General features: G+C 45.8%; 1 protein-coding gene across 1 annotated transcript in view; it reads right to left on the reverse strand.

Moving 5' to 3' along the window:
* The window catches only part of CAMTA1 (calmodulin binding transcription activator 1), a 224162-nt gene that overhangs the window by 36221 nt on the left and 170588 nt on the right, over positions 1 to 17353 (reverse strand). The window contains exons 8-11 of the mRNA XM_029962359.1: positions 9779 to 9919; positions 5739 to 7591; positions 4663 to 4789; positions 3788 to 3922 (exon numbers count right to left, since the gene is read on the reverse strand). Coding sequence (XP_029818219.1) covers positions 3788 to 3922; positions 4663 to 4789; positions 5739 to 7591; positions 9779 to 9919 — 2256 coding nt within the window. The remainder of the gene's footprint in view (positions 1 to 3787; positions 3923 to 4662; positions 4790 to 5738; positions 7592 to 9778; positions 9920 to 17353) is intronic.

The raw sequence follows: 17353 nt of genomic DNA on the forward strand, positions 1-17353 counted from the left end.
GCCGCCCGGAGCGTGCGGGAACACGGCCTGCGGCAGCGAGTCGGGCCCGGGGCGCGACATACCTGCGGCCACCTTCCCGCAGCCAGGCTCGTACGCACACTTCTCCTCACCTCGCTACACACGCAATATTTGTACTTTTACCAACTGCTCTAATAAGGCAAATTTGCAGAGCGTTAAAACCTGACACAGAATTCCGGAGAATGTGCAGTCCCACGATCCACAGAGGAGCCGCGAGCCCCACGGCAGACTCCCCGGGGCAGCAGGGCATGTTCAGTCATCGGCCTGAGAACAAACACTGACATCCCAGAGGAATCAGATGTCTGACCATGAAATCAGGCTGGCTCAGAAGACAACACTCAGCACAGAAAATTGAATGCTCCTCGCATCAATTCGCTCACATTACGGCCAAAATGGAAAAGGGCAGTCTGGGAAATGCAGTCAGAGCAGTAGGAGACTGGCTTCCTGAAATAGTGTCCTTGACAATGGTATGTGAAAGGAAAAAAACCACCCAAGAAATCTCAGCAGGAATATATACAGAACAGACAAAGCCTCCATACTGCAGAGGAGTCAGGATAGAGGAGGATGACTAGAAACTTGTTTACTGTGTAGTCACTAGGAAGGAGCAAGGTATCATAGTCCTCTATCAATGCTCACATGTCTCAGTGAGCTGCATGGCAGCCCTGTAACACAGTACAAAACATTTATTCCTCTTCCCAAAGAGAACCCAAATAGATAATTTCTTTATGGTAGAATCCAAGATGTAAAGTTAAACATCCAGTCACCTCCACCCAGATGGAAAGATGAGTGAAGAACAGTGATACTGTTTATGAACATGAACTTTTTTTCTATCAAAAGTCTCTTACGGCTGCAAAACAACATTTCTAAAGACCTCGGTGATACTGAACACATCTCTCCTACATGACTGTTGTCTTGCATCTCATCACATCTGCATGCTAAGCAGGGCATCTCATCCTGCTAAATAGGCACATGCCATGGTTTTTGGTGATGAACATCTACCACCTTGCATGCTTACCACCACCTTACAGAAATCATGAACCTGTCAAACTGTGGAATGCCACAGGTAGCACACGCACACTGTATGGTCACAGATAATGTGAGTGCGTGTGATTCCATCCACCTCCTGCATGCCGAAGTGAGAGTTTGGATACCACAGGTATGGCCATGTCATGCTAACATGAGTGAGCCACCAACTCCCCTCGGTCTTTTTTATGTTTTCCAGCTGGGAAAGTCAGCCAGATCATAAATAGAGAACCCAGCAGTAGCTGAAAGGCTGCCTGTCAAGTGCTCCTGCATCAGTGCCATTTACATTCAGTACCAGTCACACCTTTGTCCATATACACTTGACTCATCAATACACACATGGTCTGCCCCTATTTTTAAGTTCTGTCCTCTTTCCTGCAGATGCGTAAATGTAATGCCAAGAGCACCCATACCCATTTCCCTGGAATTTCTGATCACATCCTATACCAAGGAAACACCATCTCTTCAGACACTTTATGAAAAGCAGCAAAGACTTCAGCGGAGGGCAAACATACGTGCTTTCCACTGGGAATCTGCACTGAAATGCTTTTATAATGTTATGCACCTGCCATAAGAAGATCTCTGCCCTTCGGTTCATAAGGGGCCTCATTTGCTTTTCTGTTCTTCTTTCTTAAAAGAATCTCTCTACAGACAACGAATGAAAAGTGAGGTCAAATAGCTATAGAAGCACATGATGGCTTCAGAAAACTGACAGTTCTACACAGAAAAAAGAAAAGGCTGCCAAGTTTATGAGTGGAGATCAGGATCACATGGGAGTGCTTCCTTTACGAGGAGGAAGGCTTGCTTTGAAAAGAACACCACTATTCCAATTAACTAGAAAAAAAATGCAAGAACATCAGCAGCTGCTGTCAAGTGCCCATTTGTAAAAGATCTAACTCATCCATGGAGTAAAATAAGGAAAACTCAGAATAAAACAAGCATGTCTGTGTATAGGCCAGAACAGGGTGCACTATCCTTCACGGCACAGCAGACACAGACAGAGGAAGGAGCCCTTCAGAGGATGGCACCAGACATGCTGCCACCTTCAAAATCCTTCTCTGTGCATTCCTGTACTTGGCTCGATACAGTCCTAGAAGCACCAGCATGGAGGAAGATGGTCTCACAACACTTCCCAGTCATTTGCAGGACTGCTCCCTGATCCCAAAGGCCAGTACTTGTGCAGTGCTCAAAAAAATCCAATTTTTGTCTTAATGTAAGTGAAAACATAGAGTTCACATACAGGATGTCTTTGACCTTAAAATAAAGAGATTTGTGCAAGAGAATTGTTTATTTAAACTTGGGTGAGATGGAAATTGCTTGTTCTTTTCCTATGCTATTCCTGAGGTATGACTGTTAACACTGCCAGCTGGAATCATGAACTGTATTTTAACAGTGCAGTGCAAAGGAACTCAGAGTGTTCCACTGAGTTAATTCAAAGAATTTTAAAATTCCTGTCAATATTTTGTGACTACAAATATTCCTTGAAAATCTTCCCTCAAGATTACATAACAGGCAGTAGGGCAAGGATTTTAAGCAGGGAAATTAAAGCAAACAGAGAAGACAGGGATTTGCGTATTTATTCAATTGATAGAATCAACTCACATTAGCTTATACCTTAGCTAGCTAAGCTAACATTTGTTCTCTAACAACAAATGGGTAGGTGTTGCTGGTCCTTTAAATAAGAGTGTAATTTGCTCCCTTTGGAGCATTGTGCATCAAGGCAGAGGCTTCAATAAGTCATGGTTTGTATAATTATTCAGTCTTATTCCCTGAAGGGCCTCTGCAATGCAGTGGTCCTCTTACTTTTTTTTTCCCCCTCCCTGTTAGCAATGCCCTAGTTTGTTCACTGCTGCAGTCCCCCTCCCTTTCACCATTACCACAGCACAACAATCTCTAACTGGGAGCTGGCCCGCTAACCAAGAGCTCCCAGACAAACTGCAGGGGCACCAGAGACAGCACTCACAGCCACCTTCTCAGCTCCTCTGAATTCATCAGCACTGAGGGAACTGTCAAACAAGGGGTTTGAAACCTACTCATGTAGCATGCTACACCGGAGAGATTGCTAACAGCTGAGTATCAATCACATCAAACAGTGTCTGCTGTACTCCACAGGCAGCAGAGGCCTCGATGGCAGATGAAAAACACCTGCAGACTCTTACAATACTCTGAAGTCAAGCAAACTCGATTTTGATGCTGAACATAAGATTATGTGTACTTGCTCATTAAGAGCCATTTCCATTTCTGTTCGCAAATGTTCCTCTACAGTCATGTCACGAACCTCTCTTTACTCTGCAATACCACAGTGCTCTGTCTCCACGCAACTCTTTGGAGGTGGGACCACCCCAACTTCCTTAGAATGTCCCTCTTGTACGTCTCAGTATCCCCCCACTTTCTGCTTAATAAATACACAGTTTTCTAGACAAGCTCAAGTTTTAGAGTTCTCAGGAAAGACAAATCCAGGGTAAATGGTTCTGTCCTGCTAGGGACTGGGTAGTCCTTGTTTCAGGGAAATTATCAGCTTTCTATTCAGACAAAGAAAACACCCCTTTGTCACCAAAGACAGCAACATTTTGTTCCCATGGAAAGAACTAGTAAGAAATTTCAGTGAGAGCACTTTAATTAATATTGCCACAGCCCTTTCCCTCAGCACAAACTTGCACCTCTACATATTCTCCCCTCTCCTCCAGGAGCTGCTCCCAGTCCTACATTTGGTAAGCTTTCTTAAAGAATATCACACTCTTCTTACCGTCCAAGGACAGCCAGTCATGCTGGGAGGAAGGCAGGGTTGGCAGAGCTCTGGCTTTATATTCAAACACCACAGAATTGGAGATGATCTGATTGTTGAAGGCAACTTGCAAAGTCACGAGCCCAGTGTCATGAGCTAAAAGGAAAGCGCATGTGGTAAGACAGGACTCCACGCAGAAACCCACGGCGAGGAATTATCCTGTGGATATCCCCATGTGCTCACTGGGCTGAGAGCAAGTGAATAGAGGGGGCATTCGACAATATTTTTGGGACTAGATAACTGAAGAGTCCAAAATCCGATCTGTATTTTCAAACATGGGGGTTTTAAGCTCAAGAGTCACCTAATGGGTTGTTTTGGCAGGAGGCAGAATCGCGTGTTTCCGAAGATTAACCAGCCTCACTGCATTTCCAGTGGGAAGCCGAGGCCTAGCAATGAAGCCAAGTTATTCTGCATCCACTTAAAAGCCACATACTGAGGGCTAGCACTACTGAAACACTCTGTAGGGGGGCTGGAGATATTCTCGTCCTCTAACAAGGACAAAGGGTAAAATGTAGGCAAACTGAGTCAGCAGAGCACTGAGTGCACCCCCAAATAACAGTCTTTAATCTGCTATTTCAAAACTAAAGGAATGCTTAGCATTAGTTTAAATTACTTCAAATAATTATTTTAAAGTTAATTCAGAGATTCTAAACAGTATTTGTTGTGATCTGTTGTGATGTATCAAGATGTCAAATTGGTCTTCTCACACTGTCTAGGTCAAAGAAAAAGGAAAAGCTTCTTGATGCCTGTGCACTGCCTTTCACAGTGGGTCAGGACATGTACATGGCATGAACAGGCTCTGAAAACACCCGCTGTAGGAGAGCAGTGCTCCTTACCTGGGCAGTAGCAGCGCAGTACCCCTGGCTGAATTAAAGATGCAGGCACTGAGATCTGATCGAACAGACAGCTGTAATTATTGCTGGCTTCCTGCCACGGGCCGGTAATCAGGACTTTTACTCCTCCCTGTGAGGAAAAAAAGGGAGAAACCCAGGCGTGACAGGAGAGGCCATGGCAGAGCGGAGCACGGCCGGACGGCGCTCGGCCCCCGAGGGCTCCCGGAGCTGACCCCCCCGCCGCCCCTTTCCCTTCCCCGCGGCCGTGCTGCCCTCGGGCGGCCGCCGCCGGCAGCGCCAGAGCCGGGACACCGAGGCCGCCCGGTGCCGGTCCCGGCCCGCTGCGGCTGCTCCCAGTACCGAGCTCGCCCTGCCCGCAGCGAACGCCGCTCGGCAAAGGCCGGGAGTGTCCGGGCGCAGCCCCAGCACCCTCACGGGGCCGCATCCCACTGGCAACCGGACAGCGCTGCTCGGCGGGAACAGGCATTACACACCTCGGATGGCACACAGACACAACACTGCTCCGAGGCCGGGCTCATAAAAACACAAACGATTTTTTTTTATTCAAAACAACCTTCCTCTCCCATTAGTGGCTCAAACAGCCTCTTTCCTCCCGCATTCCTTCACATCAGCAAAGCCTGTGCTGCTGCCATTTTCAACTTGCAGGACATGCGACTGATTTTGGAGAGTCAGTGAGATGGAGGGAAATGCTCAACTCATTAATGCAGCGCAGGTCTGGAATTATTCTACTAAGAACATCAGAAACATTTGCAAACTCTGTTGCTCTAACATGGCTAGGTAGCACCATGAATCCATTGCATGGGAAAGACTTTGCTTTCAATGAAACATTAAGTTTCTGTTCAGATGCTTCCTAAGTGAAGAAAGGGCCCTGTCAGGGTAACGAAAGGCTTAATTAAAAGTATACTCAGACAAGCAAAAGGCCTTGGATGCTCCAACTTGGAAGAGAAATATTTTAAAAGCCTTGTAAAAGCTTTAGAAAACAGTTCTTGTGAGCCCTTATTAACAAGGCAAAGAAAGATAAAGCAGTAAACATTACCAAGTAAAAGCCCTGGACTTACCTCAGGGTAAGACCATTCTGGTGAATAATCTGTCACCATGAACAAGCGCCCACTCTGCTGCAGCAACCCCAAAGTGCCTTGTGCCGCAGCTGCTGAGACCACCTCAGCCACGTGCATGTACGCCATGGTGCTGGCTCCATTCTCCGTGCTGCTGAGCTGCATGTTGGCCTGCTGAGGACTGCAGCAAGGAATGCACATTTGGGCCTGGTTGTATGTCGCTCTGTTACTGTCTTCAGGCTGAGACAGTCCGGCACTGTCACCTGACACCAGCTGGTGTCCATAGAGAGCATTGCTCCCACCTTCTACTGATATGAAATCATTAATTAGATCAGAAAACTGATTGCTGAAGGAAATGTCAAAGTGGTCCAAGTTAAGCTCCATGTTGGAGGAGTTATTTAAGCTGGGATGGGCCACGGGATAGAGTCCTTGTACCATGTTTCCTTGGAGAATAGGGAGATTGTTCCCATTCCTGATACCCCCGTTGGACTCGGGCTGCAAGTAGTGTTCTGTGTTGCAGGCTTGAAGATCCTCTGATTTAAGTAGATTTTCACTTCCTTCTGCCTGCTGGGAGGTCTCCATGGGAACTTCAGCTTCTGCAGTCATAGCCTGGAAGTTTGCTTGGAACTGCATGAGCTGGAGAGAAGAGGTGGACTCTATTCTGGCTTCCACCGTGCCATTACAGTTGGAAGTGGTTTGGGACGAGGACTCTGTTTTCACACTGGGGATTCCTAAGGTGTTCACAAATGAGCTACTTGTGTCATTCAAATTGTTGTGAGTGTTTTGCTCAAGGGGAAGAGGTTTGCTGGCATCCTGCAGAAAGAAGCTGGGGGAAGGTGTCTGATGAACATGAGGGCTCTGGACGGTCTGATTGAAGCTGGAAGAATAGTCCTTGTTGGAGTCAATGGCACTGAAGTCCATCTGCTCCAGGGTGGTACTTGGGCTCAGACCTCCTCCAGAGGGAAGCAAACCTGAACCAGTACTGAGGGTGAGAGTGTTAGATGCAGAAGTGGAAGAAAATGCTTCTTTGGACATCTGTTGTTCAAAAGATGTGTCCTCAGTTTTAATTTCTTTTGTGAGGGTTGTATTGAAGTTGAAGCTACGTTCTGTTGTGGGTGACTGCCTTATGTTGGTATTGATGCTGTCACTTTTCATACCTCCTCCACCATAAGTCTGCCCTTGCTTGGGATTGTTAAGAAAACAGTCTGGGTCAAAATTCATGGTGGTTTCTGGAATTTTTCTATTTCCTTCTAAAGTTGTGGAGAGCACAAGTTCCTCGGAGACAGTGCTGGGTAGCATTGACAAACTCTCTGAACTTCCGGTTGGAAAAGCAAATTTGTGTCCATCTGAACTCACAGCAAGTACCAGTCCTTGTGCAGCTGCATCTGAGGACAGAAGATGTTGATTTGGGCCAGAGGTGGGTGACATGGTGTACACAGCTTCACTGGTGACTTCTGACATAAATACGGTGGCACTTTGTGACAAGCTTCCCATAACTGATGCTACAGCCATACTGGACACACCAGTGACAGCTGGGCTATCTGCCATATCTGGGTCGCTGTTTAACCCACTGCTGATGGACACGGGAGAGTTCTGGGTCGTGTCAGGGACCTCCACCTGGTTGGTGGAAGAAACCTCAGTGCTGTTTTGATGGAGCAACACTGGTTTCGCCACTTTGCCGTTCCTCTTCTCTCGGCTGGAGGCCTTGCCATGACTGTGCTCGTTCTTGCCTTCAGAGACATCATTATTTTGTACCTCTGAATGAGCGCTGTACCCACCTGTCCTTGGTTCAACCTTTGGTGATATGATGCGGTGTTTGGCACTGTTACACTTATGATGCACACTGCTTCCCGCCCCTGTGCCAAAAAACAAAAACATTTGCCATTCAGTAAATACAAAATTAAGACAATGCTAGTTGTGTATCTCATGGTTGTAGCAAGGGAGAGCTATACTTATACATGTGTGTGCAAGAGAGAGTGAGCACACGTACGAGACAGCAAAAGCAACTTTGGAAATAAAATAAATTTCTCACCAGTGCCAGATGTACAGGTCCCGTCCAATGCACTGCATGCAACGACAGCAATCTTACAACAGGCACGTGTGCACCCTTACCCTCACCCCATGTAGCACCTGTCCCCTTCCTCCCTGCCCTGATCAGGCAACATGTTAGGAGGAGAGGAACTGGCATCTGTGACAAGTCGCAGAGTTATTTAGATGTGCCCAATCTCAGTGCAAAGTCTGCAGAGCAAGGGCTGCTGCTGCCAGCTGTGGAACAGGGCCCTGTTCCATCTGCCCCACGGACAAGACCTCAGCCCCCATGACGCAGATGCTCAGCTCTTCATGCTGGCTGATGTTGGGAGGTTTGACAACTGCTCCTGTGGGGTGGATGCTGACTGGTAACCTGGAGGTGACAGACGCCATATCATGCTCCTATCCCTGGCATCACCCTGCCACTTAGAATTAGCCCTCACCTTCCTGTCATCATTGTGTCTATTACAGTTGCCAATCAAATTATTAAAGAAATAGCACATTAGCCATACAAAGCATTCTTGCCTTCCCATAAGGATGGTGGTGTGTTTCTCTGGCTCTCAGCCGTTTCTGTGCTGACAGACAGACATGTTGTACTCTGGGAGGTGCACGCAGAGCACATGGCCAGCATCGGAGCTGCTGAAGAATACTCAAGGAAGGGTCACCAGAAGACAGTCCTCCATAAATTAAGCCAGTCATCACCTTTACTGGCCTGACAGAAGGTAACATCACTTGTATTCCTGGGAGCTTGGAAATCAGGCATGATGAAGCAAACAATTCTGTCTGCAAAGGCACCTTAGCCAGAAACTCTGGTGTGGGGACTGTTTTTGCTGTTTAAAGAAGAGCAGCCCATTAATTTTTGATGTTTCTTTCCTTAATTGATTAATTTCCCCTAGAATGATGTAAGAACATTAATTATGGTACTGTTGAATGACTAAAGAGGGGAAGAAGCCTCCTCCCTATAGCTAATGGCTACAGTTATAAATGCCTGGGCAACATAAGGCATCCATGTAGCCACTGCAATTTGCTAAATCTTTTGTTCTTTGTCCTTGAAGGGGAACTTCTCTATTATGTGCTCAAGATTTGAATGCGGCCACAAAGTAGTTCAAGACAGTGTTTTTGAGATTAAATGCAGTATTAAATCTCTCTATTCTCCTAGGTAGAGAGAGGAACAGGAACAAGGAAAAGGCTTTCACACTGCTGTATTTGTGGATGACAGTAAGGAATTGGGAATGTGTGTGTCAATGTGCAAGCCGTTACAAAACAAAGCAATACTGTTATGTTAAAAAGCACTGAGAAGACTTAGCACAAGACAAAACATCAAAGGGAAGCATAAAAGGATTCATGTTCAGATCTGCAAGCCTGGATCAAATGCTGAGCCTTAAGGGGTGAATTTTAATCCACGCTCAGGTATTTCAGAGGTCATCATTCTTATTAAAGTCTTGATTGTATAATGCAACTGCTCGAGAAAAGAAGAAAAAATAAATCCTTTGAAGCACTGACAGCTTTCCTTTATAAGTTTTGCTAAAGACTAGTTAATGTGTCATATACTTTAGTTGAACAAAGTAGTAGAAAGGGGTGGCTATAAAGCAGAAGAGTTGGAAAAGTGAATCACTTAGCTTCCCCCGTCTGTATAAAATGCTAACACTAAGGATGTTGTTTCTTGCTGCTGTAGTCTTATTCAAAACAAAGTAATCTCCTTTAACAGGAAAGAAATCTGTATTTTCATGATACCTAAATAAGACCTGTCTTATCCCAGTGATACTTTATAATTAACTACCTGAGCACTTCTTTAACAAAGTGCGCTGCAGGGCAAGGAATTCAGAGGGTGAAGTTGGAAGAGTGTTGGATTTTGAGGCTTTGGTAACAGAATTTGAGCATATAGAAAAGAACATACCTTTTTGAGCAGGTCATATGTGGAAGGCATTTATTAGAACTAGCACCTCAGTACTACAAACCCTGCTGCCAGTTTGGATGAAGCTGAGCAATGTTCTGTGCCCTCCCGAGGTACTCACCCAAGGTACCAGTGCAGAGACAGTTGTGTGTCCGAGGTTGGGGCTTGGTCTGGTGGCTATCGAGGATCTGCTGCACGAGCTGTTCCACTGAGAACCCTGAACTGCTGTTGCCATTGCTGCATGTCCACTTAATGCCATGAACTGCAAAGAGAACAGTAAAATTTCCCATCAGAAACTTCAAAACCACACCAGAACCATCAAAACCCATTCCTGCTGCTTTTTGTCAGAACTGAAGGAGACCTGTAAAAAGCAACAGTAATGGTTTATTATTCTCTGCTCCTTGGTATTCATAAGCTTCCAAATGCAATTCCTGAATTAGGTATATACCAAGGAAAAACACCTCAGTAGAGTATCTGGCTCTTTTTCAGTCTGCTGCAGACAGGGACTGTGCACCTGCAAAGACTATCCCCGTAGTGCCTGGAACCTTCACTGAAAACCCAAAAGCAACAAAAGACTTGGTTGCATTGAAGTAAAACAGTAGAGTTCAAGGAGCATTTTGGAACCGTTTTCTGTCTAATATGAAAACGAAATCAGCTTTATAGTAAAATCAGCAGCCAAAATACACCAGTGTAACAGCACATGCAAACCTTCTGCCAGGTCTTCATTGTCAGATCCTGGCTGGCAGCAGTGAAGACTGACTCATTTTTTGGGAGCGACTAACAGACACTGTGTGAATTCCTCTTCAGATTTGGACAACTCTTAGTAATTTGCGAAAATGGACAGGAGGGTGATATTGCAGAACATGTTGCAAACTGAAGGTTTTTTTCTTGAGTACTCTCTGGCCTGATAGCTATTTAAATAAGAATGCTAAACTGCATGCAGATACATGATTTGAATAAAGGCTCCCTCTCAGAATTTTTTTTAGATGCAGAATTTCCCATAACAGTGATATTTGCAACCTGACTTACAATGGAAATAGCACTTATAAAATATTTTATCCATAATAACTGACTCAAAGCATCTTCTGTCTCCTTTAATGTCTCTCTAAGCAATTTATATGTGCGTATTATTTATTTATCCTTTGTGTGCATCAGAGCTCATGTGCAGATTTTGGAAAGTGCTGCCTGGTAACATCATTTCCAAGGTGTTCTCATGCCTGGCAGCTTCTTTTCAGGAGTGTCTTTGCCATAGTCGAGCAAGGCACATTCCTTGCATGTTGCGTTCTAAAATCCTTAATCAGAATATACCAAATGAAAGTTAAAAGTCCCACAGACCTAGGCTTTGTAGTAAATGCACAGATCCCTGAATGGTGATGGTCCCTGATGTGAGGGGGTAAAATGCTAGCAGCAGCAGGTTCTGGTACTCCCTAAACAGCCAGGAGCATCTGCAGGGCTGGGGCACAAGCTGCAAGCAGCTTCATGTCATGCAAGAATATCAGAAGCAAATGAAAGCATGTTTATGACAGCTAATGACCATGGTCACAGGGGTGGCACATCATGTGAATCTCCTGTTCTCTTCGATGCTGCTCATTTAGTGTGTCACACACGCTGCCGGTGGAACAGAGTTCCTGGATCTGCTCTGGGAAGCAGTTTTATTGCCTTTTTTGTTACTTGTTGCTGTATTCCCTCATCACCCACTGATGTCACTTTGCCTAATTGCATCTTGTCTTGGTCTAGTTTTATATTACAGAACTCATATTTCTACTGGCCAGGCTGGGTAACCTGTAGAAATACTGTAAATAAGGTTTACAAGTATTCTTCCTCATATCACTATTTAAAGTGCTGCAGATAGTTTAGTAATGAGTCCCTCTATGTTTGCTTCACAACCACATTTATTGTTATCGTACCCAACAGATTTTGCTTTCTAGTACATTCACAGTTTTGAATTTCCTCTTAACACTCCATCTCTATTATTATATCTGTTTAAGTTATATACACTTGCCACTTCACTATCTCCACTCACATCCATTTTATTATTTAAGGTACATTATTCTGTCACCTGTGATATTATGCCTAGTAAGTGATGTTCAAATAGCAGTTTTGCCAAAGATACATTGACAGTGAGGTATTTTGGATACTTCTGGCTATATGACATAAAGTTATTGAACTGTAATTATTACTGAGAAAGTTTGCATTAAGTCATTTCTTCAGAGGTTACTTCAGAAATGCTTTGCTAAAGAAGTGAGCTCGCATTGCGTTGTTGGGTACAGAAAGTCTGTTTTACAGCAGGATGGCAGTGTTTGCTCCCTACTGCTGCGAAATCCTGGGATGAGCAACACATCATGGGGGCAAGTCTGGGAAGCGAGTCATGACTCGTGGTTTGTGTATTCACAATGATAGTTCTTAAGTCTGAATCAAGCTGTGAGCTGGAAGCCAAGACATAACGGATGGACCATGCCCATTATTTTCAGCATAGCAAAGTCCCATCAAGGATCAATTGCTGCTGAGGAAAGGTCTTTCTCTAGCCTTGCTCCAGCTGATCCTAAACGGCTCCGGCTCCAGCTTCTGTCCACGTGGTGTCACTTTTTTTTTAGTACTTATGCTCCCTGTATACTATGAAGGTTATAAAATAAAAAGGCAGTGAAGGGTGACAGATTGCAAAAAAAGAATGTCTGGATGCTTAATGCAAATTATCCACTATCTTGGCACATCCAATATGCAGATTTCTTCCTCCCCCTTTTAAAGAAAGACTCCTGTGCCTGGTGAATTGTTAGTACTGAATACCAAACACTATCAAGATGGCTTTTAACATGTCACGCTTGGCTTCCTGACACATAATGAATCAGCAGGAAAGGAGATTTCTATAGGGAAGAAAGTGCGTTATGAAAGGAAGGTTAATAAAAAGCATACACACACACTCTTCCTGGTTTTTAGTGGTTCAAAAACCGAAACCACTGCAGAGCTATGTTTGACTAAATATAGCCATAATGTATGAATACAAAAGGAAAAAAAAAGATTGAAGCTTAGCAGAAATTCTGGGAAGTATTTTAATCCGGATTCCTGTTCAGACTCCTACTGCACTTCCTGATAATTTAAAATTAAAGCTCTGAACTGCTTCAACACTTTCCTTTTCAGTAATAGCATGGAGGGATCTAAAAGCTGCTGCATTACAGCAGCAATGCATTCCTCCTGCCACCACACCCTCTGTGCAGCAGTGCCTGCAGCACAAGGCAGTGCAGCCAGGGAGAGTTACTGGTGTTTCACTGGGTGCTCAAAGGCAAGAAGTGAGGCTGCAGGAAGGTCTACTACTCAGAGAGCTAATGCTGCTCCCAGCAGAACTGCCCCCAGCCTCTTTTTGTGAGCATGGGCTCTCACCATTCTTCTCTTTCTTCCCTTTTGAATAAAACAGGACAAAAATAGTGGCCCAGCAGCTCCTTGTTCATTAGTGCTGTCAAGACTTCAACCATCATGAGCAAAGGGATGAAAAATAATCTGGTTACCAGCAAAAAGGCAGCTCAGAAGCCAAGGGAAGCTTGCACACAGAAACATAGGATTGTCCAGGTTTCTTACAACCCCCTGGCTATTTCTGCCTCCTTCTTCTGCTGTCCTCCTGTCTTGCACTTATTTTCCTCCTCCCCATCACCTCAAGCCTATCTCACTGTCTCACCTTCATTCTAGACCCAACACAATCAACAGCTAAAACTGTTTCTCTCTCTGTGGTTTCTCCACCGTAAGCAAAACTTGTCTTTAAAACACCCTCCCACATTCAAATCTGATCATTTCACCCTTTCTGAATGCTCTTAGACGTTTCTCTTTGCCACTTCAAACATTTTATGCTTCCTGTTTCTGTTCCAAAGATCTTGCTCTTTCGTACCATCCACCCCAACACAGCTTACACATACATATACATGTACGCTACATGATGAAGCTATTTCCTATACCCTGTGTGCTGCTTCTCTGCCCCAATTTGACAAGTTTTTGTCTTTTGAGTAACAACAAGATCTCCCACATGAAACAGGTAAGTTGGACTGATAAAGCTGGAATATCTGGAATCATCAAGGTTAGGTTTCTGTTTGCCTCTCCCTCTTGATGTATCTTGACGGCCGCTGCAAACCCAGGTTTCAGAGTCCTACCCTTGGCCACACCTGACTGAGAAAAAGTGCTTTTAAAAATCCCCAAAGTGCTGCTGGAAGGCTGAGCGGGTCCTTTGTCCAACTGCCCATTCCCAACTTGCTGCCCACATCCTGCTCCACCAGGTCTTGACACTGAGAGGTGTTTCCATGGCAATGGTCAATTGGAAATGGCAGCCTTGTCCCTTCAATTTTTGCTGCGTTGGTGTTGACAGAAGTAAAGGCCTTGCTCTGATTTCTCAGTTTGGCTGAAAGAGATTTCCATTAGATTTATCCTTTCATACTCAGATGCCCACACTCATTCAGCTTTGATTTTCCAGCCTTCCATTTTTACTCATTACTGGTTGTGAAGGACAGGTTTCCTGAGCCTCACTGCTGGGGATGGTGCCGTTTCCTCAGGACATCCCCCTCAATGCTATTGCCTTTGCATGGACTCACGCGGGTGCTTTGCCTCCAGTTGTTCTTCAAAGGGTTGTCTGTCTTCCAAAGCGAGCCCTCCCCTTGAAGGTTTGCTCAGATGCAGAGGGATGCACACAGGGAGTGGGCAGTACACTCGGTGCAACATCCCTTGGAGGGGACCAGCGGGACACGACTCTTCTGAAGCTACTTGGAGTGGGACTCCTACCACTATTTACAGACACCTGAAGTCCAAGGCTGCTCGCCCATGGAGAAGCAGAGCCGAAGCCACCTCTCTCGCACAGCTCTCCCGTTCCTTCCGTGCAGTGCTCGCCATCCTCCTCCTGCGGCTCAAGGGCACCATCGCCATCCTCCTCCTGCGGCTCAAGGGCACCATCGCCATCCTCCTCCTGCGGCTCAAGGGCACCATCGCCATCCTCCTCCTGCGGCTCAAGGGCACCATCGCCATCCTCCTCCTGCGGCTCAAGGGCACCATCGCCATCCTCCTCCTGCGGCTCAAGGGCACCATCGCCATCCTCCTCCTCCTCCTCCTCCTCCGCCAAGGGCAGCGCGAGCGGCGCGCGGTGCCCGCCAGGTGGCGCCAGTGGATAAGGCACAGGCGGCGGGCCCGGCCCGCGCGACCCCTCACGGGGCCCGGCGAGGCCTCTCGGTTTCTCCAGCGTTAATTTTGTCACTTGTTTTTAATATCTCCGGTGTATCTTTTTTTTTTTTTTAACATAAGTCTTGCTGGGCCATTCTAGGGGAAAAAAGTCCTCATTAGCATGGCCTGCACGGAGGGGACCTTCAGCCCTTCCCGGGGCTGCCACACCTCGGTGGTGCTGCCAGCAAGGTGCAGACCCCCCTCAGCGGCTGCTCTAGAACTGAGCCTGCCAGCGCCTACAGCCAAGTGCTAAGAGGGCAGATAAAACACTACAGAAGAACAGGAAACAAAGGCTGGGGTGCCCGTAGTCTCCCCCGAGAGGCTCGGCAATTGCTGCATCTGGTTTAATATCTAAGTTTTAGGGGGACAGGAAACTATTTGGTTTAGGTTTCCGCAAGTTGATTTCCATTACTGCTAATGGTTGGTTCGTCCTGGACTGTTGTCAATACTCAGTGGGATTATTTCACTGTTGTGTCTCCAAATGCAGCTGAAATGCACCAGCTGAATCGTGATTCCTAATTTTGTTCTTTCAGAGAAGTTTCTACAGTAGGTAAAACTTGCCCATGAGGGAAACCACGTTTCCTACAGAGTGGCCCATAAAGGCACAGGAACAAGCTTCCTCTGGGGACACGAAGGACACTGCAGATCTCAGAGGGAGAGGAGAACTGCAATTCTTGCATGGGACCCCTGTTTAGAGCCACACACCTGCAATAATTAGAGGGTTGGTGAGAAGATGAGAGAAGACAAGCAGGTGGCTAAATGAGCAGGTGGCTCATACTGGCCATGCAGACAATGTGAACAGAGGTACTCAAAGTCCAAGTGGCTGGTAGGATATAAAAGCCTATCTAGCACCTACTATTGTGTTCTCTTTTTAATAAAAACTCAACCTATTGCAGTAAAACCGGATGTCAGCATTACTAAAACCAAAGTCTTTTAAAAAATCCATGTTGCTTTTTATGTGGTCAGCTGAACTAAGCTGACCCCATTGAGGGGCACTTTGGAGCTCTGACAAACCATTTGGGGAACGTAAAAATCATCCCATTTAGACTTTTGTACAACTGATCTCTTAAGATTAAATATAAACCCCCTCTTAAACCCAGTTACTGAAATTGAATATAAAATCAAGTCAAGATAAAACAACTCAATTCTTGAAGCCATATTAATGCTGATTGCTGCTATTTGAATTTCACTTTGGGCTGCAGGCATCTGATGCCATCTCCAGTGGCAACAATAAGGGGACGCAGGTTCAGGTCACCTCCAGGGGCCCTGATTGGTTCCCCCCCCAGAACTGGGGACTCTGGAAAGAGGCGAGATGGGCCCACGCCCAGAGGCATCGACTCTGACTGGCACCACGTAAAACTTTCCAGCTGTGGCTGCGTGCAGGGGGCACAAACAGAAGCCCTCAGTTTCTGTGCAGCAGAGGAATGAAAAACTTTTTCTCTGAAAGGAAGATAGCTCTTAATTATAGTGGACCTGGAAAAAGGATTGCAACGTAGCACCAGCTGTGAGCTTGTAACTCATACGTTGCCAGCTGAAGGATGAGAGCCAAAAGGGGATGATTTGGAGAAACCCCCAACATGAGCTGGCCCACAATTTGCTGATCATATGGAGTTTATATACAGAATTCTGCTGAGTTGGATTCTGCCACTGAATTTGCTTTTACCACCAGATGCCTCTAAGGACATCTGCTAATCTGTTCAGAGAAATCTCAAAGCAAGACTATAATGGGACGCAAGAGGGGGGAAAATTGAAAGCAATGCCAAATAGAGGCCCATTCTTCACACCAGGCATCCTGAAATGACTTACAGGTGTTTCGGACAACATTCCTGCACAATTTTCATGTATTATAGCTATTCACTTTGCATAAATGTCCCCAAAGGTTGCATCCACATCAAAGCAACACACACGACAAATCTTTTGATTCAGACACCCAACTGGGATGCTCCCAACAGTTGGATTACCGCAGGTCTGCCATCAGAGGAGGTGTCACAGCCCTCCCTGCGCTCCCTGACCTTTGCTGACACCTCCAAGATGAGAAGCCTCATCTATGAGCCTGGAAGGAGAGAGTAATGATCCTGTGGGAGGTCACAAATGTGTATGCAGCCCTTCCAGGCTCATCTGCTTCAGTCTCGAGGACTGTCAAACTGAGGTCTGACAAACCGACAGTGATAGGCCAGAGAGGACAATCAGGAGATCAGGGATGTCCCAGTGCAAAGGCAGGTGACAAATACATCAGAACTAAAGCAAAAATCCAAAGCCATGAAAACTGAAGTCAGGCTGATTAATTACTGACAGTCTCAACTCGGCTGGAGGTGTTGAAAAAACCTCAAATCCTCAGAGCATCTGCAGCATTTACCTTTCATGGATGTTCAGCTGGGGTCATTTCAGTCTCTTAATTAGTTCACACACCAGCTATGTTAGAACAAGTTAATGCTGTTTCCACAAAGCTCTCAGAGCCGTATGGCTACTCCAGAAAGGTGGTTCTAATCCATAACCACCTGTGCGAGTA

Source organism: Manacus vitellinus, unplaced genomic scaffold (assembly GCF_001715985.3).
Source record: "Manacus vitellinus isolate BGI_N305 unplaced genomic scaffold, ASM171598v3 scaffold_46_pilon, whole genome shotgun sequence".
Taxonomy (NCBI): Eukaryota; Metazoa; Chordata; class Aves; order Passeriformes; family Pipridae; genus Manacus; species Manacus vitellinus.